Source organism: Fistularia commersonii, chromosome 31 (genome assembly GCF_037954325.1).
Source record: "Fistularia commersonii isolate RoL2024-O1a breed Wild chromosome 31, RoL_Fcom_v1.0, whole genome shotgun sequence".
Classification (NCBI taxonomy): Eukaryota; Metazoa; Chordata; class Actinopteri; order Syngnathiformes; family Fistulariidae; genus Fistularia; species Fistularia commersonii.
The window spans coordinates 5660885-5686105 of record NC_141314.1 but is presented as its reverse complement, the minus strand read 5'-3'; the positions used below and the strand labels follow the sequence as shown (position 1 = coordinate 5686105).

At 51.5% G+C, this 25221-nt stretch overlaps 1 protein-coding gene across 4 annotated transcripts in view; it reads right to left on the bottom strand.

Annotated features, from left to right (window-relative positions):
• LOC147215675 (transcription factor COE3) overlaps window positions 1-25221 on the bottom strand; it is a 79538-nt gene that overhangs the window by 23067 nt on the left and 31250 nt on the right. For all 4 annotated transcript variants that reach the window (XM_086178670.1, XM_086178672.1, XM_086178671.1 and 1 more), the window contains exon 7: window positions 151-232. In XM_086178670.1, coding sequence (XP_086034796.1) covers window positions 151-232 — 82 coding nt within the window. The remainder of the gene's footprint in view (window positions 1-150; window positions 233-25221) is intronic.

Genomic DNA, 25221 nt, shown 5'->3' with positions numbered 1-25221 from the left:
TGTCTTCTATCTTTTTTTTTTGTTTTATCGTTCTTGCCCCAGAGTTTTCCACTTAAGATCTAATTTCAGTTAAAATGCTGGCGCACAGATAGAAAGGTTTATTCTGTCGTATCCAAAAACCCTGGCACATTGGAAGGGGGAGGCTCTCACCTGGAAGCGTCTCATATCCCGCGGGTTCCCTGCGTTTTTCAAACAGTTCTGATTGCACTTGAGGAAGAACTTCAGGAAGAATCTGGAGAAAAGAGAGAGAGAGAGAGAGAGAGAGAGAGAGAGAGAGAGAGAAGAGGTGATTTGAGCGACATCCGTCAAGAGGTCACAGACAGCAGGAGAGGGCGGGTCTATCATGGACCATCAATGGTTGATCAGGAGGTCCAAGACTGTCAAGGACGATCCAGGATTTTCCAGTAGGTCCAGGACTGTCATTGACCAAACTAAACTTTCCAGGAGGTCCAGCATCTTCAATGACCATATAGGAAGTCCAGGATTCTCAACGATCATCCAGGACTGTCAGGACGTCCAGGCGGTCCAGGGTGGTCAAGGACCATCCTCGAGGTCCATGACTGTCAATGACCATTCAGGACTTTCAAAGACAAGCAATGGTCATCCAGGAGATCCAGGGATGTCAATGACCACCCAGGATGGTCAGGGAGGTCCACAACTGTCAAGGACAATCCAGGATTTTCCAGGTGGCCCAGGACCAACCATATTTTTTGAGTCTAATATCAAATACAAAGTCTTCAAACAGAAACATCAGTCATCCTCAGACCAGGTTCTGACAGAGGACTTTGTGGAGGTCTGAGTCCACCTGCCACCCCCCCGGACAGGTGCGGGTCTGTGGAGGAGCGGTGAGGGACCAGCAGGAGGCGACAGAGAGACGGTTAAACCGGGAAGAACCGAAAAGGACAGTTTTATCTCTACACGTCCATCTGCTTGTGAAATGACTTCCTGTCGTTGGACCAAACACATCCTGAAGCGTTGGTTCGCCGGTAGGAGGGAGGTGATTTACAGCGGCGGTGGCGCTGTGTGTGTGTGTGTGAGCGCGCGTGTGTGTGTGTGTGGGGGGGAGTATTGATTGGGACGGGATATCAATGAGGACGGGGGGTAATAACCCGCCGCTGTGAGGAGGACGCTGTTTAGACTCCTCGCCATCCAGCGGCGATGGATTGCCGCCTTAATGCATTTCCCACCGCCGCGTAATCTCTCACATCCATCTCTCGGACCGTAAGGACCCCCGCGCCCCTCCTGCCCCCGCCCCCTCTGATGGAGTGCTGCCTTTTTAATTGTCACATTATCACAATAATAATCCGGGCAGTTAACAAGCGGCAAGGTCGCAGACAGACATGTCACATTAACCAAGGGATAACCTCTGCCCGCCCCCCCGCACGCTGCCAGCGGGGGTAGGGATATGGATGGGGGCTTGGCGAGGTCGCCATCGATCTCCCCCCTAATAAGACACTAACAATATCTTTACAAACAGCGGCTCCTCCAGCAGAGGAATCCCAGCCTGCTCCTTCTCTTCCTCCTCCTCCCTCTCCATATTCTGATCACCTGCAGGGAACCCCCCCCCCGGATCAGCTGACCAGAAATAACACCAGGAGCTGCTGGAGGAACCAAATGAACAGGAACCTGAACCTTCTGGAGGAATTCAAAGACAATCCAGGAGATACACAGGCGGATGATCAACAAGTTTTTCCGGGAGGTCCCCGAAATTTCAGGACCTGCATCTCCAGGTGCCTTTAGGGTTTCTCTTCAACAGAGATGGTTGACAACCATCAACACACAAAGACACACAGACACACACACACACACACAGTCATTTAAGCACTTTCAGGCAAATGAAGGAAAATGTTTGTTTTCAGATTTGAGAAACATTAAAAGTTGTCCTCATTACAGACATGAAATTAAAATAATATTGATATCCACTAATTGATCAATTGATTGGTGAGGCCAGAATCTCACCTGTCTCTAAACCTGTTTGTTTGGATGTCGACTGACTGCAAAGAGATTCACACACTCATAGACTAACACTCTGTCTGCACCTGACCGTGATTTCTGATTGGTCTGTGCTGACCCTTCACAGTGTGTGTGTGTGTGTGTGTGTGTGTGTGTGTGTGTGTGTGTGTGTGTGTGTGTATGTATTGACTGAAAGCTGATCTGCTGCTCTGGAGGCTCTAATGCCCTTTATGGCAGAGAAGAGAATAATATGGAGCTTCATTCAGAGCAGCCAGTCCTTCAGAGGCTGATATGGATCAATACGGATTGAATTAACACACACACACACTTGCGCATGCACATGCACGCGCACGCAAACACACACACACACACACACACACACACACACACATACACACACTCGTATAGGCACAGGCACACAGCGATGTGGACACACTCTGCTAACGTTTCACAAAAACACAATAAAAGAAAACACCACCACAATGCAACACACATGGACAAACAGTGTTAATAAAATACGCACATCTAATGAAAGCAAAGAAACACGAAGGCACACACGCACACACGCACACACACACGCACACACACACACACACACACACGCACACACACACACACTCTTGTTTTGTTTTTCGTGCAGTTTTTGCCTTTGTTGCACGGCCAAAATAGTGTCTTGCAAATTTTAGACAAAGAAACACAAGGATGCAACGAAACAACCAACGGATGGAGACCCATATCCAGGAGAACATTGTCAACAGCTTCGAACTAGCTTCTTCTGAGTGAACGTGTGTGAGTGCACGTGTGTGTGTGTGAGAGCGAGACCCAGACCATGTTCACACTGGTCCATCCTCAATGGCTGCTGATGTCATTGTTCCAACAGAGCAGCTTTAGAACTCATTCAAGCTGTGTGTGTGTGTTAGTGTGTATGTGTGTGTGTGTGTGTCTGACTTCAGCATTTTCACCGGCTGTTCTCCATGATGTCAGCCCCCCCGACCACACCCAGTGCACTATGGGAAGCAATTACATTGAGCTCAGATTACCAGATGAACACACACACACACACATACACATGATCGCTTCACATGAACACACACACATACACGCGCACACACTCACTCACACACTCACACTCACTCCCTGGAGCCTCTCACTTATTACGTTAGGCAAGAAAGAGAAAGAACAGAATAAAATCAATATTTCAGCAGGAGTATTTTTAAAAGCCGCCGCCGTCGCTCGCCCTCACAGTTTGATCCTCTCTGCCAGCCGCCGCCACCACCTGACCACCCGGCGAGCCCGGGCAACCGCCACCACCACCTCGTCACGCGGCGGGGGCGACGGGGAACGACAGTGTTGGCGGGGGGGGCAAAGCGAGCGTGGCCGTCGCAGGGCCTCAAACAATCCGTCCTGGTTAACCCGCTAACCGCCCCGCCGTCACGTCTCATTTGTTTGCGGCTAACGAAGGAGCCGCGCTGCGAGCTGCTGAGAGGCGGGCGCTCGCGGGCATTCGGCAAGGAGCGGGTAGGGGCGGTGGTGGTGGGGGTTCGGGAGGAGAAAAAAACATCAGAAGAAGAAGAGCGTCGCCTCATTAGAAGGTCGAGTAAAGTCTAATATTGACTCTGGTGCGTCGAAACGCCCCTCGTCAAATAATTAGCCGCGAGTTCAGATGATGCTTCGCCGCTGCTAATTAGGATATGAAACAAGAGCGCCTTCTCGCCCATTACACATGATTCACTGGACGCTCCGTGTGTTTGCTTTTGTCTGGCCTTATTACCGACGTGTGCGTGTGTGCGCGTGTGGACCTCCTTGGCTCTGCTACACCCCATCAATAATTCACAAGCCAAGATGGCAATTACAGGACCATGTACAATCAAACTAAATATTTGATGAGGCACTAAAACAGTCCCTGGAACAGATCTGCCTCCGCCTCACTCACTCACACACACACACACACACACATACGTGCACGCGAGTCCACACACTCTCTCTACTGTCTATTGTCACAACACATTAGCCCGTCGCTCTGCCTCCCCAGACTTTGTCTTGACACGCAAAAGCAGTTTATTCTGCTAAAAGAGACACAATTCATTTGTTCCTTGTGAAATATTGAGCGTCGACATCCCGGGACACTCGCCGCCGTTTTTTTAGCCTTCGCGAAAAGCAGAGTGACGTGCCGGGAGGCGGCGTGCAGGATGGAGCGTCTGAGCCCCATCGATCGGCATCGACGGTAATAACTGAGGAGGGCCTGCGCTGCCACCCAGAGGGAAGTTTATTCCCGTTAAAAATGATGCTAATTTATGCGCTAAAGGGAAAAGAGGGAGCGCAGAGGACTCAATTGGGCCGACGGAGGAGGACAGATGCAGAGGATGGGAAATCATTCAGTGTAAAATGGCCTCACGGCTGGAGGGGGAAGGGCCCGGCTAGCGCCAGGACCCGAATCTGGACCTCAGAACGGATCTCCCCTGGTTCTGTCCGCCCTCAGGACGCCTGGAGCTGCTGTTTCATAGTAAAAAGACGAGGTATTTGTGCTGGACTTGCTGCCCAACTCAGCTGGCGCTGCTCGGCCGAAACGGGGCGAAGGCTCGGTTCATCTAATCTGAGATTAGGATTTTTAATTCCGAGCGGGGTCAGAAATGGTGGCATGAGTCAGTTACAAACTGAACTCCGATTCCCAAGGACGCCGCAGGACCTGAACACATGGCGCGCACTTCCTGTCAGCCTGCTGCTGTTTCCTGCTCGCAAGAGGCGTATGTTTGTTTATCTGTGTGTGTGTGTGTGTGTGTGTTTGTATGTGTGTGTGTAGAGATGTGTGAAAAAGTGAAACAGAGAGAAAAAAAAAAAAACAAGCTAGTTCCTGGAGCGCAGACACGAACAGAACATCCCATAATTATTTCATTCGGCCTGAAAGATGGAGGTTATTTTTCTCTTTTTTCTGGTTGAGTGAAACAGATTTTCTTTGCCAGAAACAAACACTGTATCGTCTGTTTGTACAAGGTCTGACACACACACACAAAACACAATTTCTCATATACACATACAGCAAAATACAGATATGCAAAAGCACATGCACCCACACATATATTCACTCACTCACACAGATGCGCACACACTCTCACACACTCACACACATACTCGCGGTGAACTCCAGTTACACGGGGTCCTCAGCTGTATTTTGGCAGTGTTGTCATGACGATCAGCATATTTGTCTCCGCAAATGAAAAATCATCCATGTGATGCAACACTGCAGCCGGTGTACGTGTGTGCGTGTGTGTGTGTGTGTGTGTGTGTGTGTGTGCGCATGTGTGCACATGTGACTTCATAACATAAAAATTAGGTGGATTTTAAAACCGGACTCTGGATCCTGGGAGAAAATAAAACATCTGACTGTTTGATTTTCACCAAAAACAACCAAGTACTTCCTGAGAAGCCAATCTGAGGATTTAAACATGGACACACACACACAAACACACACACACAAACATTAATCCAGATTGAGTAATCCCATGTTCTTTGCTTTAAGCTTCTAATGCTGATGCCGCAGCAGAAGGACCTCAGCCAGCTGAACGTCAGTCCAACGTCAGGAGAAGGTCTCACGGTGTGGAACCATTGACATTTTATCGAGGTTCTCCTCCAACCAGGATGAACATCAGCTGGAGCTGAGTTGTGGGTCATGTGACCTCACCCCCTCTGCTCAACCAAATGTCAACATGTGAACACTGGTGTGGAACAGGAACCCCTTGTTCCCCGCCCGTCCCCCCGTCCCCAGGGGATGATGGGAGATGTAATGTGTGTTTATCTGGGCAGCTTGGCAGCATATTGTCACCCAGGAGGAACCAGCTGCTGCGTCCAGCCTGCCGATGGCCAGACAGCAGAGACGGTTAGAAACGGCCTGGAACAGGTCTGGACACTGGCCTTAAAAAAAGTTAGGAACCAGTCTAGAAACAGCTTGGAACAGAGCTGGAAACAGCCTGAAAAGGCTTTGAAAATAGCAAGGAACCACCCTGGAGACAACTTGGAACAGACTTGGAAACAGTCTGAACCAACAATTGCAAATAACCAGGAACTGGCCCGAAGAGGGCCTTGAAAATAGCAAAGAACCAGCAAGGAAGTGGCTCGGAAAAGGCCCAGAACATCCTCAAAGACAGCAAGGAGCGGGCTCGGAAACAGCCTGGAAAAAGCTTTGAAAACAGCTAGGAAGTGGCCTGATTCAAGCTTCGAAAATAGCAAGGAACTGGGTTGAACACGGCCAGGAACTGACCTGAAAATAGCCAGGAATTGGCCTGGAACAAGCCTTGAAAATTGCCAGGAACCAATTCACCCTGGAAAAAGCCTGGAAGCATCCTAGAAAACCCTTGCAAACATTCAGAAAGCAGGCAGGAAGCCGGACACTGGGCTGCTGGGGCCTCCTGGGAGGTCAGAGGTCACCCCGTGAGGTGGGGGTCCGCGGCGCAGCGGGTTCTGCGGAGCCGTGTTTATTTGTTTGGACCAGATTTAGATTCTGAGCCCGAGGAATCAGGGCTGATCTCAGTTTGGCCCTGCGGCGGTTCTTCATCCTCTATACGGAGAGCCGTCCTGCTCCTCGTCTCCCCAAATCCTCCTAAAACCCGTCGGATCAGTGCCGACCCGCCCGCAGGCGCGGAGACGAACCCGCCCCGGTCCTCCTCCAAAACTCCACTTATTATCAGGATGGAGGTCGGGGTCGGGCTCAGAGGGGGGTAAAAATCCCGCTCTGGGCCGTCAGGACTCTGTGCAGGAAAGCACGAGCGCTATTGATGGACAGGTGACAGTTTTTTTTTTTTTTTTATGTATGTATGTATGTGTACATTTATATATACTGTATACTATATTTGAAGATCAATTTAGAAGCTCCAGGTTTGATTCTCCAGGCATGTTTTGCATGTCATCTACTATCTCCTCGGGCTGAGGATGCTTCGGAGGACTGCGGCCGGAACCAGGAAGTGGATGCTGCTGGCTTCCGGAAGCAAGGCAGCAAATAGGCTGATCATTGGAAAATGAGGAATAAAAGGAGAATTAGACGGGAGCGGGAGAAGGAGGAGGATTTTAGGGACATGAATAATGGAGCCGGCGGCGTGGCGGCGTTCCTGGAAGCTAAAGGTCAGCTGGTTCTCTCAGCACTCCGCCTTCATGTATAAAGGAACATCTTCACTTTTATGATTCATTTAAGGCGGCCAACCCGCCGCTGAATCCTTAAAACCAACAACATGATTTAATTATCGCTGCACGCAAGCGCCCCGATCGTCGCTAACGATCGGGATGAATCTTTAACGTCTCCTGCTTTTCGCTCCGCCGGCAAGGCCTCCATTAGCGGAGCCCCCCCCCCTCCCCCCGGGTCCTGACGGGGAACCTCCCGGGCTTCGCGCAGGAAAACACTCGGCGTCGGGCCCACGGCGCCGCACAACCAGACTGTTACAGAACCAACCGCTAGGGGGCACACTCTGGGATTTTTAACTCACTTTCATTTGTAGCCCGTTTCCCCGGAGATATGTGGAGGATGAGCCATGTGGAGGAGTGATGGCAACTGGACGTAAAGCTGATTGGAGGTCACCACAAAGGGCAACGGTCCAGCAGGAAGTGACTTGAAGGAGAACCTTAGAGGAACATCCAAAGCCAGTGAAGACTCCAGATCTTTCCTGAACCGTCTCTGGGGGAACGGCGAGGTGGGATACAGTGGTGTTGCCCGCTGGCCCTGTCCCCCAGGCGCCATTACCATTCCAGGCAGGCAGTGTTCAATTCAGAGTCTGCCTGCTGGCGGCGCCAGACAGAGGCATGGCGAAAGGCCCGGGGGCAGCCCCGCAACCAGCTCGCCTACGTATAGATGCACGCCGCTTTAACCCCTACCGGGAACGTTCACCGGGCGGGCAGGGGCGGAGTCACCTGACCGCAGCGGCGACCCCGGACCGTTCTTTGGTTACTATTTCGACAGTCAACTCAAGATTGTGATTAAATGAATAAGCGCCATGACGTAATCCCGGGCCAATAACAACCCCCCGATCGACACTTCCTCTCCTCCACCTTCTTTTCTGTGGGGTTTTTCTGCTCGTTTACAAACCCTTTGGTTCCACAAACGCAAAATACATTTTTACTGTGGAAGAAAAAGGGGGAAGGTTCTCCGACTGGAACTACCGGAGGACTTCCTTCGCTCGGGTTCCCCAGTGTCGACATGGAAACGCAAGATGTGTTGAAGGGCTGAGTTGGTGACAGCGGTTTATTCCAGGACTCGGACCTACCGAGTCAAACGGGACTAATCCGGGATCCAATCCCAGTCCTGATTCGCGTGACGGACTCCCCAGGAACACACAGCTCAGCGTGGGTTCCTGCTTTGAGGGCGCTGGGCCTTTTGGGAAGCTCTGGGGGTCTCCGGGGTCGAGAACATGCAGCTTTTACACAGAAAGAACCCAACGTCCCTGTGTGAGGACATCTCTGCGATCAAAGGCGGTGGTTATTAGCCAATCGGGTTTTTTTGGTCTGGTTTAAAACGAACTGAGGGCGAGCAGGGGAGTCCGACTGGCTTTCGGCGCCAGCGGCAACCAAGTGTTCTGGGTAAAACTTCTAGAACCTCTAGGACTTTTGTTTCAACACCCTGCGGAGTGATGATAATGCTGTTTAAAATATAGAGGAGAAATTTAAAGTGTATACACACACACACACACACACACACACACACACACTGATTGGTTGCTGATAAAGAGGAGGAATAATGATGCAAGCATTACAAAGTAAATGTAATTTACTTTCCTTTGAAGTTGCGTCAACGCCAAACTGAGTCGGACGGTGGGGCCAAATTCAACAGACACACGCACACACACACACACGCACACACACGCACACACACGCACGCACCTAATTGGCACAAACAGCTCAGAGAAAACATGTTTTGCAGCCTGTTTTTGCTGCTGAATCTTCGTGAGCGGCGCCTCCATCTGTTGGGCGGCGGCTCGCCCTGGCTGCTGTGGGACCCGGCGGTCGGCGGCAAGGTGACGCCGCGGCACCATCTGTCCTGACCTTGGGCCGGACCAGAACGGAGACGCCGGCACGTTTGCGACAGCCGTCCTGACTGGACGCCGGCTCCGGGAAACGAGCCAGAGTTTCTCTTTTCTCTACAGGACCTGGGCAAATCCATGAAAATCAGCAGCTGGAACCAAACAGACCATAATACCTTCAGCAAGCACATTCTACCGTTCTACACCTGTCAATCAGACTGTACTACTGCCATCAATTAGACCGCCTTACGATTGTCTATCAGACCATTCTACACCTGTCATTCAGAACGGTCTACACCAGGTAATCTAGACTGTTCTACACTTGTCAATGAGACCGTTCTGCACCTGTCAATCAGACTGTTTCAGACCTGTCAATCAAACTGTTCCTTTACGGTTGTTTGTGGCGTAAACCCCCAGGAAGCGTTCACATGGGACCCTCTAGGGGTCTCCAAACCTTCATTCCAGCTCCAGTGTCAAAAGGAGGGAATGCAGCCTGGGGAACTCGGCAGGCGTAAAGAACAATTGTTGAACAAATCAACAATCAATGGCATGAGCCTCTGCTCGCTCAGAACGGCTAATGTTGCAGCTATGGCACTAGCTGACGTTAGCAGGCGCTGTCCACCAATCACGCGGATTGGTGGACACGGACATGTAGAGGAACTCTGAGAACGCAAGGGTAGGTGTTAAAACCAAGTGTTTATTATCTCTGACACGCGACATGGCGACCTCCGACATCCCCCCCCCCCCCCCCCAGCCATGCGGCCGGACCAGGCCCCCCCGCTGGGATTTAAGAGAGGGTTCCTGCAGGTCCCGTTTCTCTCCGGCGGTGCGGCAGCGCCTCTAAACGCCTCATCAACATGTTTAATCAAATTAGCAGGCAGCCAAAAATTGACACTTTTCATTAATTATACAGGATAATTCTAATTGCAAATTCAAATGTATTCCCTCTGAACAGAAGGTGTTCAGTAATATTTCAGGGAATTTGCATATTAAATGGGGGTCGCGTCGCATTATGTATGCTAATGTATGCGCATTGTCTTTATTTTTAACTGGTGGGCCATATGCGCCGCTGCCTGCCGGAGCAGGTGAAAACAGTCCTGAGTGTTTCATTTTGCTGAACAAACGCCGCCAGGACGCTTGTCAAGTGCCGCCTGCTCCGTGTCAATCTTCACTTCCTGCCTCTGCCGCCGCCGCCTCCACTGCTTTGATCCCGCCAGGGGGAAGCCCCTGCCGTTTCGCCGCCGCAGCTTTTTTTTTTTTTTTCTTTTTCCCTTTTCGCGGCTCCTTTGGCCGCCAGCCGTCAGCTGCGACACTGCGGCGTCAGCACAAACAGAGGGCATCGGTGTTACGCTGCGACTGGCGCCGCCGCGGGCCAAAAGCCGACGCCATCACGTGACAGGAATGGGGGAGTATGGGGAAGGAAACTGGTTTATCGGAGGTCCGGTTATTCTTCTGTCCAATAACTCCGCGCTCACGGCGCCCGGCGAATGGTGAGGATGGAGAGAGACAGGAAGAGCAACGTGTATAGAACGGTTCCACTTATGGTTTCCCTCACTCTGGATTTCAGACTGATCGGGTCCAGATAGGTTCTAGGAGCTCACCTAGTACGACTTGGAGAGTGAGTGTGTGTGTGTGTGTGTGTGTGTGTGTGATTGGAAGGGACATATACACTCAGTCCTCCCTGAAGCCTCGTCCCTCTTCTCTTTTGGGGGAAAAATGACGGACAGGTGAGAGACGTGTCTGGCTGTCTGCTCCTGTGACCACCTGCAGGGACTTGGGGGGAGGAGGTGAGAGGGCGAGGAGGTGAGGGACAGGGGCGCAGGGGATGGAGGGGGATCCCCGGATGAATAATGTTTAATTAAAAAGCAGCTAAGCGCTCGCCAAGAGCCATGACACATTAGAGGGCCAGGTCGGATGATGAGGTGAGATCAGAGCCCCGCCCTCTTGTATGAGGGGAACCCCACACGCGCACACACACACACACACGCACACACACACACACACACACACACGCGGGCCTGGGTGCACACCCCTAACTGTGTTTCCTGACTCAAAATGTACATTTCCTTTCACACCTGGCTCCAGGGCTGCCAGCCAGTGAAATGCGTCCCCCTCCCCCGCAGGTGAGACTGAGCAGGAGCTTGGATCCGAACCAGGCATCGGAGGGAGGGGGGGGGGGGTTCTGGAGGTTTGTTTTAAAGCAAGAGCTTTGACCTCAGAATCAAAAATGTCGTAAAACCAGAAGACATGCCAAACCATACAGGAGCAGTAAGGGTAGATGGGCGGGGGGCGGGGCTCAACCTGGATGGTTCAGCTGCAAATCCAACCTCTCCTTCGCAGCTATTCGTCAACGGATGTCCTCAGGCGTGACAAATGGAATGGAAATGTCAAAGGTCAGCACCAACCCTGTGCTACTCCTGGGTTCTCTTGACCTAGTTTTGGTTTGACGCCAGGATCTGACGTTGCCTAAGCGGTATTGGACCCGGGTGCGCTCGACAAGAACGTGTTCTGCAGATCTTTTGAGGCTCTGAGGGACAAACAGAACCTCAAGACGGGTCATGGACGTCGAGCACGCAGTGCCACCAGGAGAAACTCCTCCCTGACCTCGGCGGATAGGACTGCAGGGTTTAGAGTCAAACCCATCCAGAACGTCAAGACAGTAAACAGATCTGCTGCAGAGCGGGGTCAGGGGTTGAGGGGGAAACATCTGTCCTCAGCTGGAAGACACAATTTCCCAAGAGAACCCCGCACACACACACAGTAAATACAGAACACATGTCTCAGCAGTGCAGACCGGAAGCTGCACATCATGGATCACCGACACTCCCAGGATCCACTCCGCACATCACCACCAGGGAACCTCCGCGCGCCCATAAGCCCCTCCCACCTGCCTGGAAACTCTTGGAAAATTGAATCGACGGCCTGGGAGAGCAGACCCCGAGAGCAGACACCTCTTGGAGGTGCCAGTCTAGAGGAGCCGGAATCAACAGGAGATAAACAAAACAAATGAATATGTACGTGAAAGATGGCTGCCACTGCTGCTGCGCACGCCACCTCCTGTCACCCTGACTGGCTGAGGGCTGACCACATGGCCTCACGTTGGCCCCGTCGCGGGGCCACAGACGACTCGAGATTGGGTTCTAGAAGCTGGAAACCCCCAAGCCCGGGGTGGGGGCGCCGGAACAACTGCCGTATAAATACATTATATGGCTTGTTCTCGTCTTCAGACCGGTAATAAAAGTATCAGAGCTCAACCGCTACCAGATGTCGGTGCCGCTTTCTCTGCGGCCCCTTCGAGTACTCAGTTACCGCAGTAGGGCGGTAAATGTACTGTCCTTCAGTAGGAGGTGAGTCCGTCAGCGCCGGCAGAAGAACCTGGACTTGTTGGAATAGTTTCATTTCCCGCCGTGGCCATCATTACGGGTGTGGGAGACTGTGGCGGAAGCAGCTGCGCCGAGTCAAAGTCATTGCCGCGGCCCCCCTGGGGAGTGGGGGGGGGGGGGGGGGGGCGGAGGGCCGTGCCCTCGCGTTGGGAACCCGTGCCTTGGCGGTTCTCTAGAACCTGCGACGGAGCAGATTGTAAGCACAGCTGCCGCGACCGAAGCGGGTCGCAGCCTGTACGTGGAGCCGTGGGCGGAGGGAAGTCACCACGGGGTCGGCCCGAGGTCCACGCTCACCTGCAGAACGTCCCCCGAGGAACATCTGGGAGGTGTGTGTGTGTGTGTGTGTGTGTGTGTGTTTGAGGGGAGGGTGACCAGATAAGGCATTTTTTGTCTTCTGCAGGTAAAAGATGATGTGATGTCTATGAGAAGCAGGATCGCACGTGTTTCTTCCCCCGGTGCTCGGACCGGAGGGGGGGGTGATTTGTGACATAAAGCAGAGACAACGCCGAGCGGCCCCGCGGCGTCCGGCCGAGGGCCTGGACTCATCTCTGTCTTACGCTTTATTGAAGCCTGTGTGGACAAATCAGACTCAGATGTGGGGAGTCGAGGGCTGGATTTACGGGGGCCGGGAAACTGGGGAACTGGGGGGGCGACCCTGAGACGGCAGGAGAAAACCTCCGCTGCAGTTTTACATCAACCCCGACCTGCCTCCTGCCTTCAAGGACACGGCAGTGGCTGAGAACCCCCTCGCCCCCCCTCCAACCTGTAAACCCCGGGCTGGTTCCACTTTAATTCCTCTCGTCGGAGGACGAGCCCCCAGAACTGAGGAGATGAAGCTCTGAGAAAAAGTGTTTACTGAACCCTCCGTTTGGCTTGTGTGTGTGTGGAGGGGGTTGCGGGTGGGGGGATAATACGCTCCGAACGCCAGCGGCTTTCAGGGATCGGGGCCGGCTTTGGCGCTCGCAGCTGCGAGGCCGCCACGCAGACGGCTTGTTGATTCTTTGCCGACAACTCCGCCTCGCGTCACGTGACGAGATGTTTACCACCTCAGCCCCATCACGGGCGTTCACACGCTCCGGACGCCTGAAACCGGTGGATTTCAAACCGTTCTCCCAGCAGAGAGGGAACGTGAGAACGCTGGCAGAAATCAGCCAATCGGGGGCCGGGAACGGGCCCCTGTCTTTGCGAGGCCGGGAGATGAAACACCCGGACTGGCAGCTCATTAGCAGGTTTCCAGCTCGCCCGGAGACAAGCGGGAGGGGTCACCGGCCCCCGCCACCTTTTTTTTTTTTTTTTTTTTGAAGGTCACGACCCTGGGAAATTTGAGGAAGCCATGATTTATTCAAGCCCGACTCGAACCAGGATTAAATCTAATCCAAATTATTCCTGGTTGCTGGTTCCAGGACCCCCCCCACCGGACACGAGTGTCTCACCGCCCCGGTTCAGACTCTTGACCTTCATGAACAATTCAAACCGGCTGAGGGGGGCGTCAGGGTCAATACGGAGGAGATTCTTCTCCTGCTCCGGTTTCCTGAGCGATTGAACCGACAGGCTCGCGGAGGAAATGTTGGAGATTTAAATAGTTAAAGAGGCTGCAGTCAGTCAACACACACGCACACACTTCATTACAGGAATCAAACACTCAGCCCGCATCGAGTGGCTATCACTCACCCTGTCTGTGTGTGTGTGTGTGTGTGTGTGACTGACAGGTGCAGAGCGCTAACAGTGTGAGTGCATTAATTAATGACTGACGGCTAAAGAGCCACGGCAGTAATAACAGTTAAGCCTGCCGGCGCTCGGGGGGCCACACCGACACCGATCGATGGATCAATCAATGCTTGTATTCACACTCACACACACGCTCATCATTCTAACTTCCCAAACACACACGTACACGAACACACACACCTGCTCTCCGAACTAGGTGGCCCGCCGCCCCCGGCTGGGCTGGATTTTAACGGACATCGAAGCTCCGGGGGGAGCGGGAGAACTCCTGGCACTCATTTCTTCTCCTTCTCCTCCTCCTCCTCCTCTTCCTATTTTTTTTTTCTTTTTTTTTTCCCAGCCTCCTGCAGCAGCGGCGGGACGAGCTCATTAGAGGGCGAGCGAGCGGCGGGTGGATCTCGGCCGCTTTGATTGGAGCATCAGGGCGGCTCCTGACAGTTGGGATTAGCGGCGTGTGATTAGGAAGACGATACACGTCCGCAACGCTAAGCCCCGCTGTAAAGCCCGGGGAGGGAGCGCCGAGCATGCTGGGTAAACAGAGGAGGAACCTGCAACCCCTCCCCTCCTCCCGGTCGGAGGGGATCGCCGGTTCCTGATGGGATCGGATCAGCGACACTGCTTCTGAGGGCAGCTCCGGGCCCTCAGGTTAGGGTTTGACGTCGTCAGATTATCGTGGAAGAAATAAGAAGCGGCGACTGATGTCACCGGGTTTAGAGCGAGGAGACCATCTCTGAGACCTGGACGGCATGGAGTTTTTCTGCAACCGATGAAGTATTTCGTAACTTCAGTGCAGTACATGTGCAAATTGGGTGTTGGGGGAGAATCTGGGAACACAAACGCAACTGAAGAAGAAGATGGGGCTACGAAGGATGAAACTGAGGTTGCCACGGTAACAGTTGTAGCTGTGACGGACGGTTCAGGGAGACCAGGAGTGTCTCCTGGAACCAGTAAACCCAGAACATTCTGCAGTTCGGTCACCGTCAGCTGAAACTGCAAGGTTTGTGTGTATGTGTGTGTTTGTGTGTGTGTGTGTGTGTGCCCTTCAACTCGGACCTGAAACCGGCGGAGTCGTTAAAGCTCACAGAAATCTGTCCCTTCCTGGAGATTAAAGTCTTCACACCGGGGGAGACGGGGACGCACTGCCAGTTTTAAAACAACGGAGGGAGGAGGAAGGGGAGGAGGAGGAGGAGGAGCGGGGGGTTTATGGGGGAGAGGGGAGTGTTGGCAGAGCGGCGTCTTTCGCTCGGTTGGCGGCGGTGGCGCGAAGCGGACTCCAGGGCGTCCTCACCAAGCCGCCGTTAGGCGTTAAATGAACACCTGGGCTGCCGGTGGCGATGAAGAGCACAAGGAGGAGGCAGCTCAGGCTGCAGATGGAGTGGGAGGTGCTGCACAGGAGGTGCCTGATGACTGGTCAAGGAGTCTTAATGCACTCCTGTGTGTGTGTGTGTGTGTGTGTGTGTGTGTGTGTGTGTGTGTGTGCGTGCGTGTGTGTGTACAGGGACTTGGTGGACAAAGCAGTAGAACTATAAAAGTACTGATAAAGTCTGAGTTCAAAGATTGATTACATTACTATTTGGCTCCTCTGGTTTTTCCTGTCAGGGTCTCCGATGTCCTGCCTCGTACGGCGACAGGACGAACGTGTACCAAGAGACGCCAACCAGATTAATTTCCCATCTCTTGGCAAATGCATGATGGGAACCTCAAATCTTCTCCTGAGTCTTTTCGCTCATCTCCCAGGTTACCAGGGGTTCCACCACTGTTATTTCTTCTACGAATACTAAAGTTATTGTTTGTATCATCTCAGCTGGTTGAGGCAGAAGGCCGCCCCATATTGAACTGAAATCAGTCCCGAGGTTTCAATCCCGGTAAAAAGGCAGTTGTTACTTGCTCCTAGAGGAATGCTGGGTTTTTCCAGGAGAGCATCTTGAAGGATGTGGTCTGGACCCGCTCCACGTGGAAAGGGTCATCAGATGACTGGCATGAATAACATCTGACTTGACTTGAAGGAGATGAGAAGCTGAGAAACAACCTGTTGCCATCTTCATCAGATACGCGCGGAGTGTTTCTTCCCCAGGTGTGTCCGTTGGGGCTGAACTCTCCGGGCCTTTCCTTACAGTGACGCCGGGACTCCGTCCTCCAGGCGGAGCTGCTGGGTCCAATCTGCAGGGGCACTGCAGCAGCAGCAGGTAAGTGGGGGTGGTTGGCGGGGGGGCGTCGCATCTGGATTAGCATTAGCTAAACTTCTGGGGCGGCCTCCCTGAGTGTCATCCAGCCCGCTTAAGTTAAGGAGCAGCGACTGGCAGTGATTTGCATAAGTAATTAGCTAATGTGCTGTTCAATTTCTGCCCATCTGGCTCGGGCGGCGCCACCTCATCCCTCACACTGACAGGCTGGTCACTATCGCCGCCCGCATGGCGACGCGCCGCCCGACAAATTAATTTGTCAACCTTCGCCTGTAATGGGACGTTCACCTTGAAAACTCAATTTACCTGAGGAGGTGAGCATGCCGGAGGATTCACCGGCCCTCAGGTGGGCCGAGCCGGGTAGTGACAGCGGCCGAGATTGGAGGGAAAATATAGGGGCCGAAGAGAGCGTGGTGGGGAGGGAGATAAACCCTCAAACAACCATTTCTAAAACCCTCATGCTGAATGCGTCTGCGGGCGTCTGAGTGCACAAGAGAGGAGGCAAACTAAAAATCTGCTCTAAAAAAGAAGAGCGCGGGTCTGAGGAGGTCAGAGGTCGCGTCGTGATGTCCAGGCGCGCACCAGGAACGACTGCAGCTCAATGGAGGAACTCCATGGCGGATGGCTGCAGATGGTGACTTGATAAGCATGGGGAATATTACTCGCACATGAACACACACACACACACACGCACACGCACGATGGCTACAGCTCTGGGACAGAGTAAACGAAGAGGGAGAGTAAAATTATTAAAAAGAGAGAGAGTTAATAGAAAAAGTGTGTGTGTGCATATGTGTGTGTGCATGTGTGTGTGTGTATACACTCGGGGACAGAAACCCGGGGAAATGGGCCAAAAACTGAATCTAATGAAACCCCTCAAATTAATTTTCAGTCTCATCTTCCGCTGCAGGCGGGGGGCACATGAGAGGGGGGGCAGGTCACCATGGCAACACACAAGCGGCGTTAACCTCTGACTCAAAGAGGTGGTGAAAGAGCTCCCGCCCCCTGAGACCGTCACTATGACGATGGGCATAAACGAAGCAGGACCAAAGGAGGGCTCCTATTGGCTGAGCCCCAGGCTCAGACAGAACATCAGCCTCCGTGTTGTTTACACACTTTTCACTAGGGTCAAGAAACTACCTCCACCTTGTCCTCTGCCAGCTGTGGTGTTTCCAGGTTTCCATGGCAATGTGATGCCATTTGTCCCTGGGGGGAGGGCGGGTGTGTGTGTGAGTGTACGTGCACGGCCTTGTGCTGCCAGTGCGTTTGTATCAGTGTGCGAGATCAATAAAGCTAATTGAAGTTGAAAGAGTGAGATGGACAGTCAGGTAGACGAGCGAAGGGACGTCTGTCCGTCCGTCTGGCTGCTCTTAAATTCCTTTGTACGGAGAGGCTTTTCACTGCACCAGCTGCCAGCTTGCATGCATGCGTGTGTGTGTGTGTGTGTGTGTTAAGCTAACATAGCTATTAGCTTTGATAGCAGCAGTCCTCCCATATGGCGAGCTAGCGCTGCTCTTTAATGTAGCATAGCGCCGTCCTGATGTTGCTATGGCTCCAGCGGTGCCCCCTCGCCCCCCCCTTGCCATTTAGCTCTCCCTTCCACCGCGCCACATGCCGCCACGACCTTGGCGTTTTCCAGCGGCACGCCTGCCGCCATCTGCGGGCGGCAGGCTTGGGCAGTAAAGCATCGCGACCCTGAGTTTTTTGGGCGCGTTACGCCCCCGCCAGGGGCCCGGCCAGATGGCGGCACCCACTAAGAGGGGTTTTACTGCGAGGCTGAAGGAAGACGGCAGCGGGCAGGCAGAGCGTGAACTCGCACCTCCTCCTCCTCCTGCTCCTGCTGCCGCACCACTGCCAACTTTTTCCAGTGGCGCTCGCCTCCAAAAACCGACGGCGCTTCAATATTTCTGTCATGATCATCTGGCGTCGACCGGCCATGAGAGTACAACCGCCATCGCCAAACGATCATCTCGGATCGATGTGTCTAAAAAACAACAGAAGCAAATGATTGATAAGCAGGATCTTTGCGGAGTGGGAGCAGAGGTTTGGGAACAGATACTCCGAAGTACTCAAGTTCTTGGAAGTACTTGGAGAATGGCAAGTACATGGGTTCGTCCCCATGCATGTAGTTAATGTACTGCTGTGTTTTACTGATCGGGTATTAGTAACTTTACGACATCCTGATGTGCTAGTGGACGGACTGAGCGTTGAATGGAAATCATTTGAATGACTCATGTGCACGCAAACACACACACACACACACACACACACACACACACACACACACACACACACACACATACGTGATATGTCAAGACAAACTGCAAGCCTCATTCACCTTAAAAATTCATTCAGGCTTCTATTTTGTAAGTTTCTGGGGGATGGGGGGCACACACTGGTATTAATTCAGACGAGAAATACCCACACACACGCACATGTACAGGTCTGAGCAGGGACGCAGATTCCCCGGCCTCTTCCCTTCAAGAGAACCTCGCCTTAACCCTGAAACCATGTTTTAACCCTCTAACGGCCCTCTGAGAGAGTCAGGCCTGAACACACGCAAGCATACACGCACGCACACACACACACACACACACACACACACACACACACACACACACACACACACACACACACAGTCATTAGTGTCTGTCAGCAGGCACATCAGCTGAGAGAAAAATAAGAAAACTGTGCTGGTGGTCAGGAGGAAAAATCAATACGTCCATCTTTACAGTATGCAGGGAGTGGGTGGGGGGGAAAGCGGGGGAAGCGGTGGGGGTCCGAGAAGAAAAGAGGATTGTGGGTAAATTCTGGCTTCGGTTTACATCAATATTTTCCACCCAAATATTGTGTTTTCTGGTCTATTTCGTGGTTTCGGTATGTGTGTCTACATGCAGCACTCCTGTCAGTACTTCAGTAAAAATTATCTTTATCTAGTTGTACCACATTCACGCACACACACACACACACACACACACACACACACACACACACACAACACAAACGCACACACACACACAGACACAGTGAGTGCTCCAACAGGTCTGTGTATTTGTTCAGACGTGAGGTCAACAAATTCCCCCAGCTAAGATGAAGGACAAGTGTGTGTGTGTGTGTGTGTGTGTGTGTGTGTGTGTGTGTGTGTGTGTGTGTGTGTGTGCGCGCGCGCGCCCGCGGGGGGTCAGTCATGGGGGTCCATCAGCTATTAGCCTTCACGTTATCTCCCAACTCAAAGAGAATAAATAAAGAAGACTTTATTCCTCAGAAACACCCCAAAGAAAAGGGGGAGGGGGGCCAGGGGAGGTGTGATCGGGAAGGAGGGGGGAAGGGGGGGTGAAATGAGGGGGAAAAAAGTGCAGAAGAAGAAAATCTCCAATTCATTGAGATCAAGTCAATAACACTGTAATATTTATGAAGGCTGGAAGCCAGGCTGCCCTAAAACCCAAACTCCAGCAATCCTGAATTATAAATTGGTATTGATTTGTGTTGTGGCTGAGTGAGCTATGTGTATGTGTGCATGTCTGTGTGTGTGTGAGAGTGCATGTGTGTGTGTGCGTGTGTGTTTGTGTGTATGTGTGTGCGTGCGTGTGCGTATGTGCACCAGGATGCAGCTCAGCTGCTCGATTGTTTTCACGCCTTCACGGGGAGAGAGAAAAAAATAGTGGAGCTGCTTGTTTGGCAACAGTTAGTAACGCTGCAGAAGCGACGTGAAGTGGAGTGTGTGTGTGTCTGTGTGTACAGTATGTGTTTGTGTGTAAGTGTGAGCGTGTAAACCTTTGTGAGTAAATCTTGGGGAGTATTTTGGTTCCTGCAAGAATGACATTAACCCTTTGCCTGCCAGAATCTCGGCAACCAGACTGGTAGGGGAGCGCGCACACACACACACACACACACACAAACACACACACACACACACACACACACACACACACACACACACACACACACAAGCATCATGTGACCTTTATTTGAACGTTGTCAGAACTAAGATTCCTTTCATCATCTCCTAAGTGTTTCAGGTAACTGGACCGAGGAGCCTGCAGCGCCCCCTGGTGTCACGGAGCTGATTCTTGGATTCTGGTTTGGCCAATCAAATCCAGAGCCGGACCACTAATGGTGAGAACTGTCCTGTCTGGGTCTGAGAGAACATCCTGGTGGTCGTTACGTAATTCGACCCCTTCCCACACCCTCCTCTATCTTTATATAGAAATCAATACACTCTTTATCTGCCCTCTGCCCCACCCCCACTGTCTCATTCTCACCCCTTCATCACCCCCCTCCTTCCATCCTCAGCTCCCCCCGTCTCCCCATCTCTCTTCCTGCTGTCGTCGTGCCCGGACTCGCCTGCCTCACGTTACAAACACACACACACACACACACACACACACACAAACAGACTTATTTATTTATTAATTAACACAATAAAGAAAACAAAACTCTGCTGCAGCCTCCCCTCAGGATATGTGTGTGTGTTTAATTTTCAATGGGTGTGTGTGTTTTTCTGATTTTTTTTTTGGATGTGTGTCAATGTTTCTTGGGGTGTGTGTCTGTTAATTTGTGTGCGTATGTGTGCGTTTGTTCCTGTGTATTTGTTTTTCTGCGGGTGGGTGTTTTCTATTATTTTTTTTGTGCGTTCCATTGTTTCCTTGGGTGGTTGTATGTGTGTGTTTATAGCATGTGTGTGGTTGTAAAGCTGAGTCACCTGACCTGCTGCTGTTCATTCACCAAATAACACACTTCACTACTCTGATCTGAGGAGTAATCAGATCAGACTAAAATCACTTTAGAGTACTAACACACAGCGAGTACCGCCTGTCTGTCTTTTACGTGGTTCATCTAACAAGTAACAATGTATTTTTACATTTTCCCCATGGTTCATCTTCGAGTACATTCCCAGCTCTATTTTTGGGAGTTTGAGATGATCTTCATCATCTCCATCGTCTTCCTCCTCATCAAACACCGGGGAAGAACAGGAAAACAAACCAGACTTCCTGCAGCAGCAGCACAGGATTCACATCGACAAAAACCCTCAGCCTTTCCAACATGGCGGTGCGGATGCCGTAACTGATAGCAACCGAGAGCCAACTTATCACGCGCTCACACACAAACACCCACCCACCCACCCACCAACCCACACACACCCCTCCCCCACATCTGCTGGCGAGGCAGGAGCTCACGGATGGTCGTCCTTAATTAGCCACACCGCTCTCATATTCCTGATTAAAGTGCTGTGTGTGTGTGTGTGTGTGTGTGTGTGTGTGTGTGTGAGAGAGAGAGAGGGAAGGTTATCAGTGCATTCTTAATTGGGAAAACACTGAAGTGATAAGGGTGGGGGGGCTTGGTGCGTCCATTTTGTGAAGAGTTTGGATGAAGACATCATTGAGGTCGTCCATCCCATCACCTCGTTTCGCCCGCTGAGTCACATGACCAGCTCTGTGATTGCTGTCCTGTGAAGCTAAGTGTGACAATTCGCACCCCCCCCTCCACACACACACACAAGGGTTCGTACTGAAGGTGTATGACTGACAAGCAAGGGATGGGGGGGAGGGGGGGCTCCAAAAGTTCCCATGATCCCCTGGGCCAGCCTGGGGGTGGGGGTCCCCAGCTGGGCTTGGCTGGATGCTGTCCCCGCAGCAGCTAACGAGCCAGCAGTTGGCGATGTAATCACACTCCTCATCCAATTAGGAGCCAGCAGGAAGTCCATCTTGGAAGGGGGGAGTCGGGGGCCCGGACCTCCTGAGGGGGCGGAGCCTGGTGCTGCAAGGTGGGGATTCAAGCAGCATCTCGCCTGTCAATCAATCTAATGCCCGAGCAACTCTGTTTTTTTTTTTTTGTTTTTTTTTTAAAGGATTTTTCTTTTCCTGCACTTTGCCATGATTTCTACAGATTTTACACGTTCCTTGAAGCATGAGGGGCCCAATGCCCGCATTGCTCCACTGATACCCCCTAGAGGTGGTGTTTTCTTTGCTTTATGTATATACACATACATATAAACACATGCACATTGACTTACAGGTGCATCAACTTGGTTTTCTTAGATATGAGCTGTGGCTCACTCCATTTTTTTTTGCTTTGTGATACAAGCTGAGCTCTAAGTTATGAGCAAGTGGGATGGGCGTTTGTACTGACGTGGTTGCCGCTGTCTTAAGTGGTGTTTAAAAAACAGTTGGCTGCCGCTAGCTAGCTCAGATAAAATCATGGGAAAACACGAGCAAGAGAACGTCAACGGATGAGGCATCGGAGTAGTCATTCAAGGCCTTTCAGGGACGGTTTGATCATTTTAAAAAGAGAAGCGGCGTTCGCTCCGTTGCTAAATAAAGTGTAGCAAAGTATGCACGTTACATGTAGCCACACAGTGTAGCATTAACTGTATAGCCTGTGGGTTAAGTTAAAGATAGAGCCCCAAATGAAAAACTCGCCAATTTCCTCCGCCCACATTTTTAAGGTAAATACACTCAATAAAATCAGTTTACTTCATTACATTCTCTTTCATTAAGTGGTATTGTTTTTTTATACACTATTTGCTATTTATGACTTATGTACATTTTTCATAAAACCAAGGGGCTGGAGCCTTTCACTTCAGATGAAAAGGATTTGATATACGAGCACATTGAGTTACGAGCTCAGTCACGGAACCGATTCGACTCCTAAATCAAGGTATTTCTGTATGTAGGGGGGGTGCAGCTCCCAGGGGGTCCTGACCCAAACCCCGGATGAGGAGTTCTACTTCTTCACAGATCTTTAGGATGAAGGTTCTATCCTACAACTGGGTCACAAACCCACAGGGGTTAAAGTTTCTTGGGTGGCGGTCCCTCCCTTCCCGAGGGGGCAAAAGGAGGGTGATGGGTGGGGAGGGGGCACCTGGGCCACTGAACATTTCTCCCTGGATCACATCAGGCAGCGGTGAGCCCCGAGGGCCCCTCTGGGCCTGGACTGTTCTCGGGACTAATGGGGGGGGTCACAGCACCTTGGAAGCAGACTTCCATCTGAGCTGCCATTTTTATTGCCATCACCTGATCTGACCCCCTTAGGGGGACAGGATTGGGATCCAACCAGCAAACGCACACACACACACACACACACACACACACACACACACACACAGAGTAAAGAAAATCGATAAAAAGTAGAAACACAACATACAGTAAGTAGAATTATAACACACACACTAGTGGAAACACAACAAAAGGCTCTCATACCCACACAGTACATATGGACACACTGAAAAAAAAGAAGCACTCACACACACACATATACACACACAACCCCTCCAGAGTGCAAAGATAATACACACACAGTAGAAAAACAACATAATTATAACACACACAGTGGTGGAAACTCAACACATCCAAACCCAAAGTACAAATGGACAAATATGATAGAAAAAATGCACTCACACACACACACACACACACACACACACACACACAATAGTAGAACAGCCATATGACACACACAGTAGTGGAAACTATGGAGAGTGGAAACTAAATAGGCAAACAATACAATTGAAATATCAGAGAGTGGGAACACAACATACACTTGGTCGTATCACAACACACACACACAATGGAACCAAAATAGACATTCAGTAGAAACTTACCAAAAGTAGAATTATAACCCACACACAGTAGACGAAACACCACACTCACACACATCAGACGCACAAAGACACAGGTGGAAACACAATGCACACACACGCAGAGTGGAACCCAAAAAGCAAATAATACACACAGAAAAAATATCACAAACAGTAGAAATACAACATACGCACACTTGAGTAATTAATTAAATAATTAAAATACACACACATTAGAAATAGAAAGCGGTCTCGACTTCTTGTGACTACTAGATCAAATTCACCCCTTCACTCACACTCACACCACGGGTTTGTGTGTGACACACACACTACCGTGAGTAGCGCCATGCAAGGTGCTACCCACACCATGGGAAGAAACCAGGGGTTGAGTGTCTCGCCCAAAAACACGTCAGCACTCGGACAGGAGGTGTCAAACCCAAAACCTTCCTCTCCCAGCAGCAGTAGATCAATATTAGAGGAGGAGAAGAAACACGGTGGACAAACAATCACTCATTTCTGTTTTCTTCCTCGAAGCTTCAGCAGCACAGTACTGAGAACAAACACACACACGCATCTGTGCACAGATACACACACACACACACACACACACATATACACACGCACACGCACACATAAACATTAGCACACACACGTACAGTCTCAGAGTAAACAGGACTAAAAACAGAGGGTATTTAACCTCTGACCTTTGACCTCTGACTCACTCTGGTTGGGATGGAAACAAACAAAGTGTCTCCTTTGGGATCAAACTGGAATCAAGTTTATTCTGCAGCTTCTTCATCTCTCCCTTCTTCCTCCTCCCTCCCTCCTCCTCACTCACTCTGTCTCTTTCTCCCTCCGTCAGTCCATCCCCCCCTCACAGTGTGTATCAGACAAGGGGCTCAGACGTCAACAGGAAATGACCTCACTCCTGCATCCTACAGGTGTGGCCTTCAGGATCATATGTGGTCACCCAGACAGAACCACATTTCCCAGGATGCACTGCCATCCCCGGCGCCGTTGAGGCGCCGGCGCACAAACCCTGAATCACGTCCCGGCAGTTGACCCGCGTTTACCCCGTTCCCCTCACCCTCACCGTTATTTACCCACAAATCCCTGCAGCTACCCCAAGGCCTTCCTTTCACCCCCCCCACCCCATTGACTCCCCCCTTGACTCCCCCCTTCAATCTGAGCCCGGGCCGGCACAGTAATGTCTTGCTTTTATTGTAAATCTATACTGTTAATCTGGCTGGCTCCGATGGGCCTTGCTCGCCAGATCAATACACCACGATTGCTGGGAAGGGTCCGCAGGGGCAGATATACCCCTTCCACCCCACACCACACCTACACCCACCCACCCCGGTGGAGTTAACCAGCACATGACTGACTCATCGGATCTCCTCAGC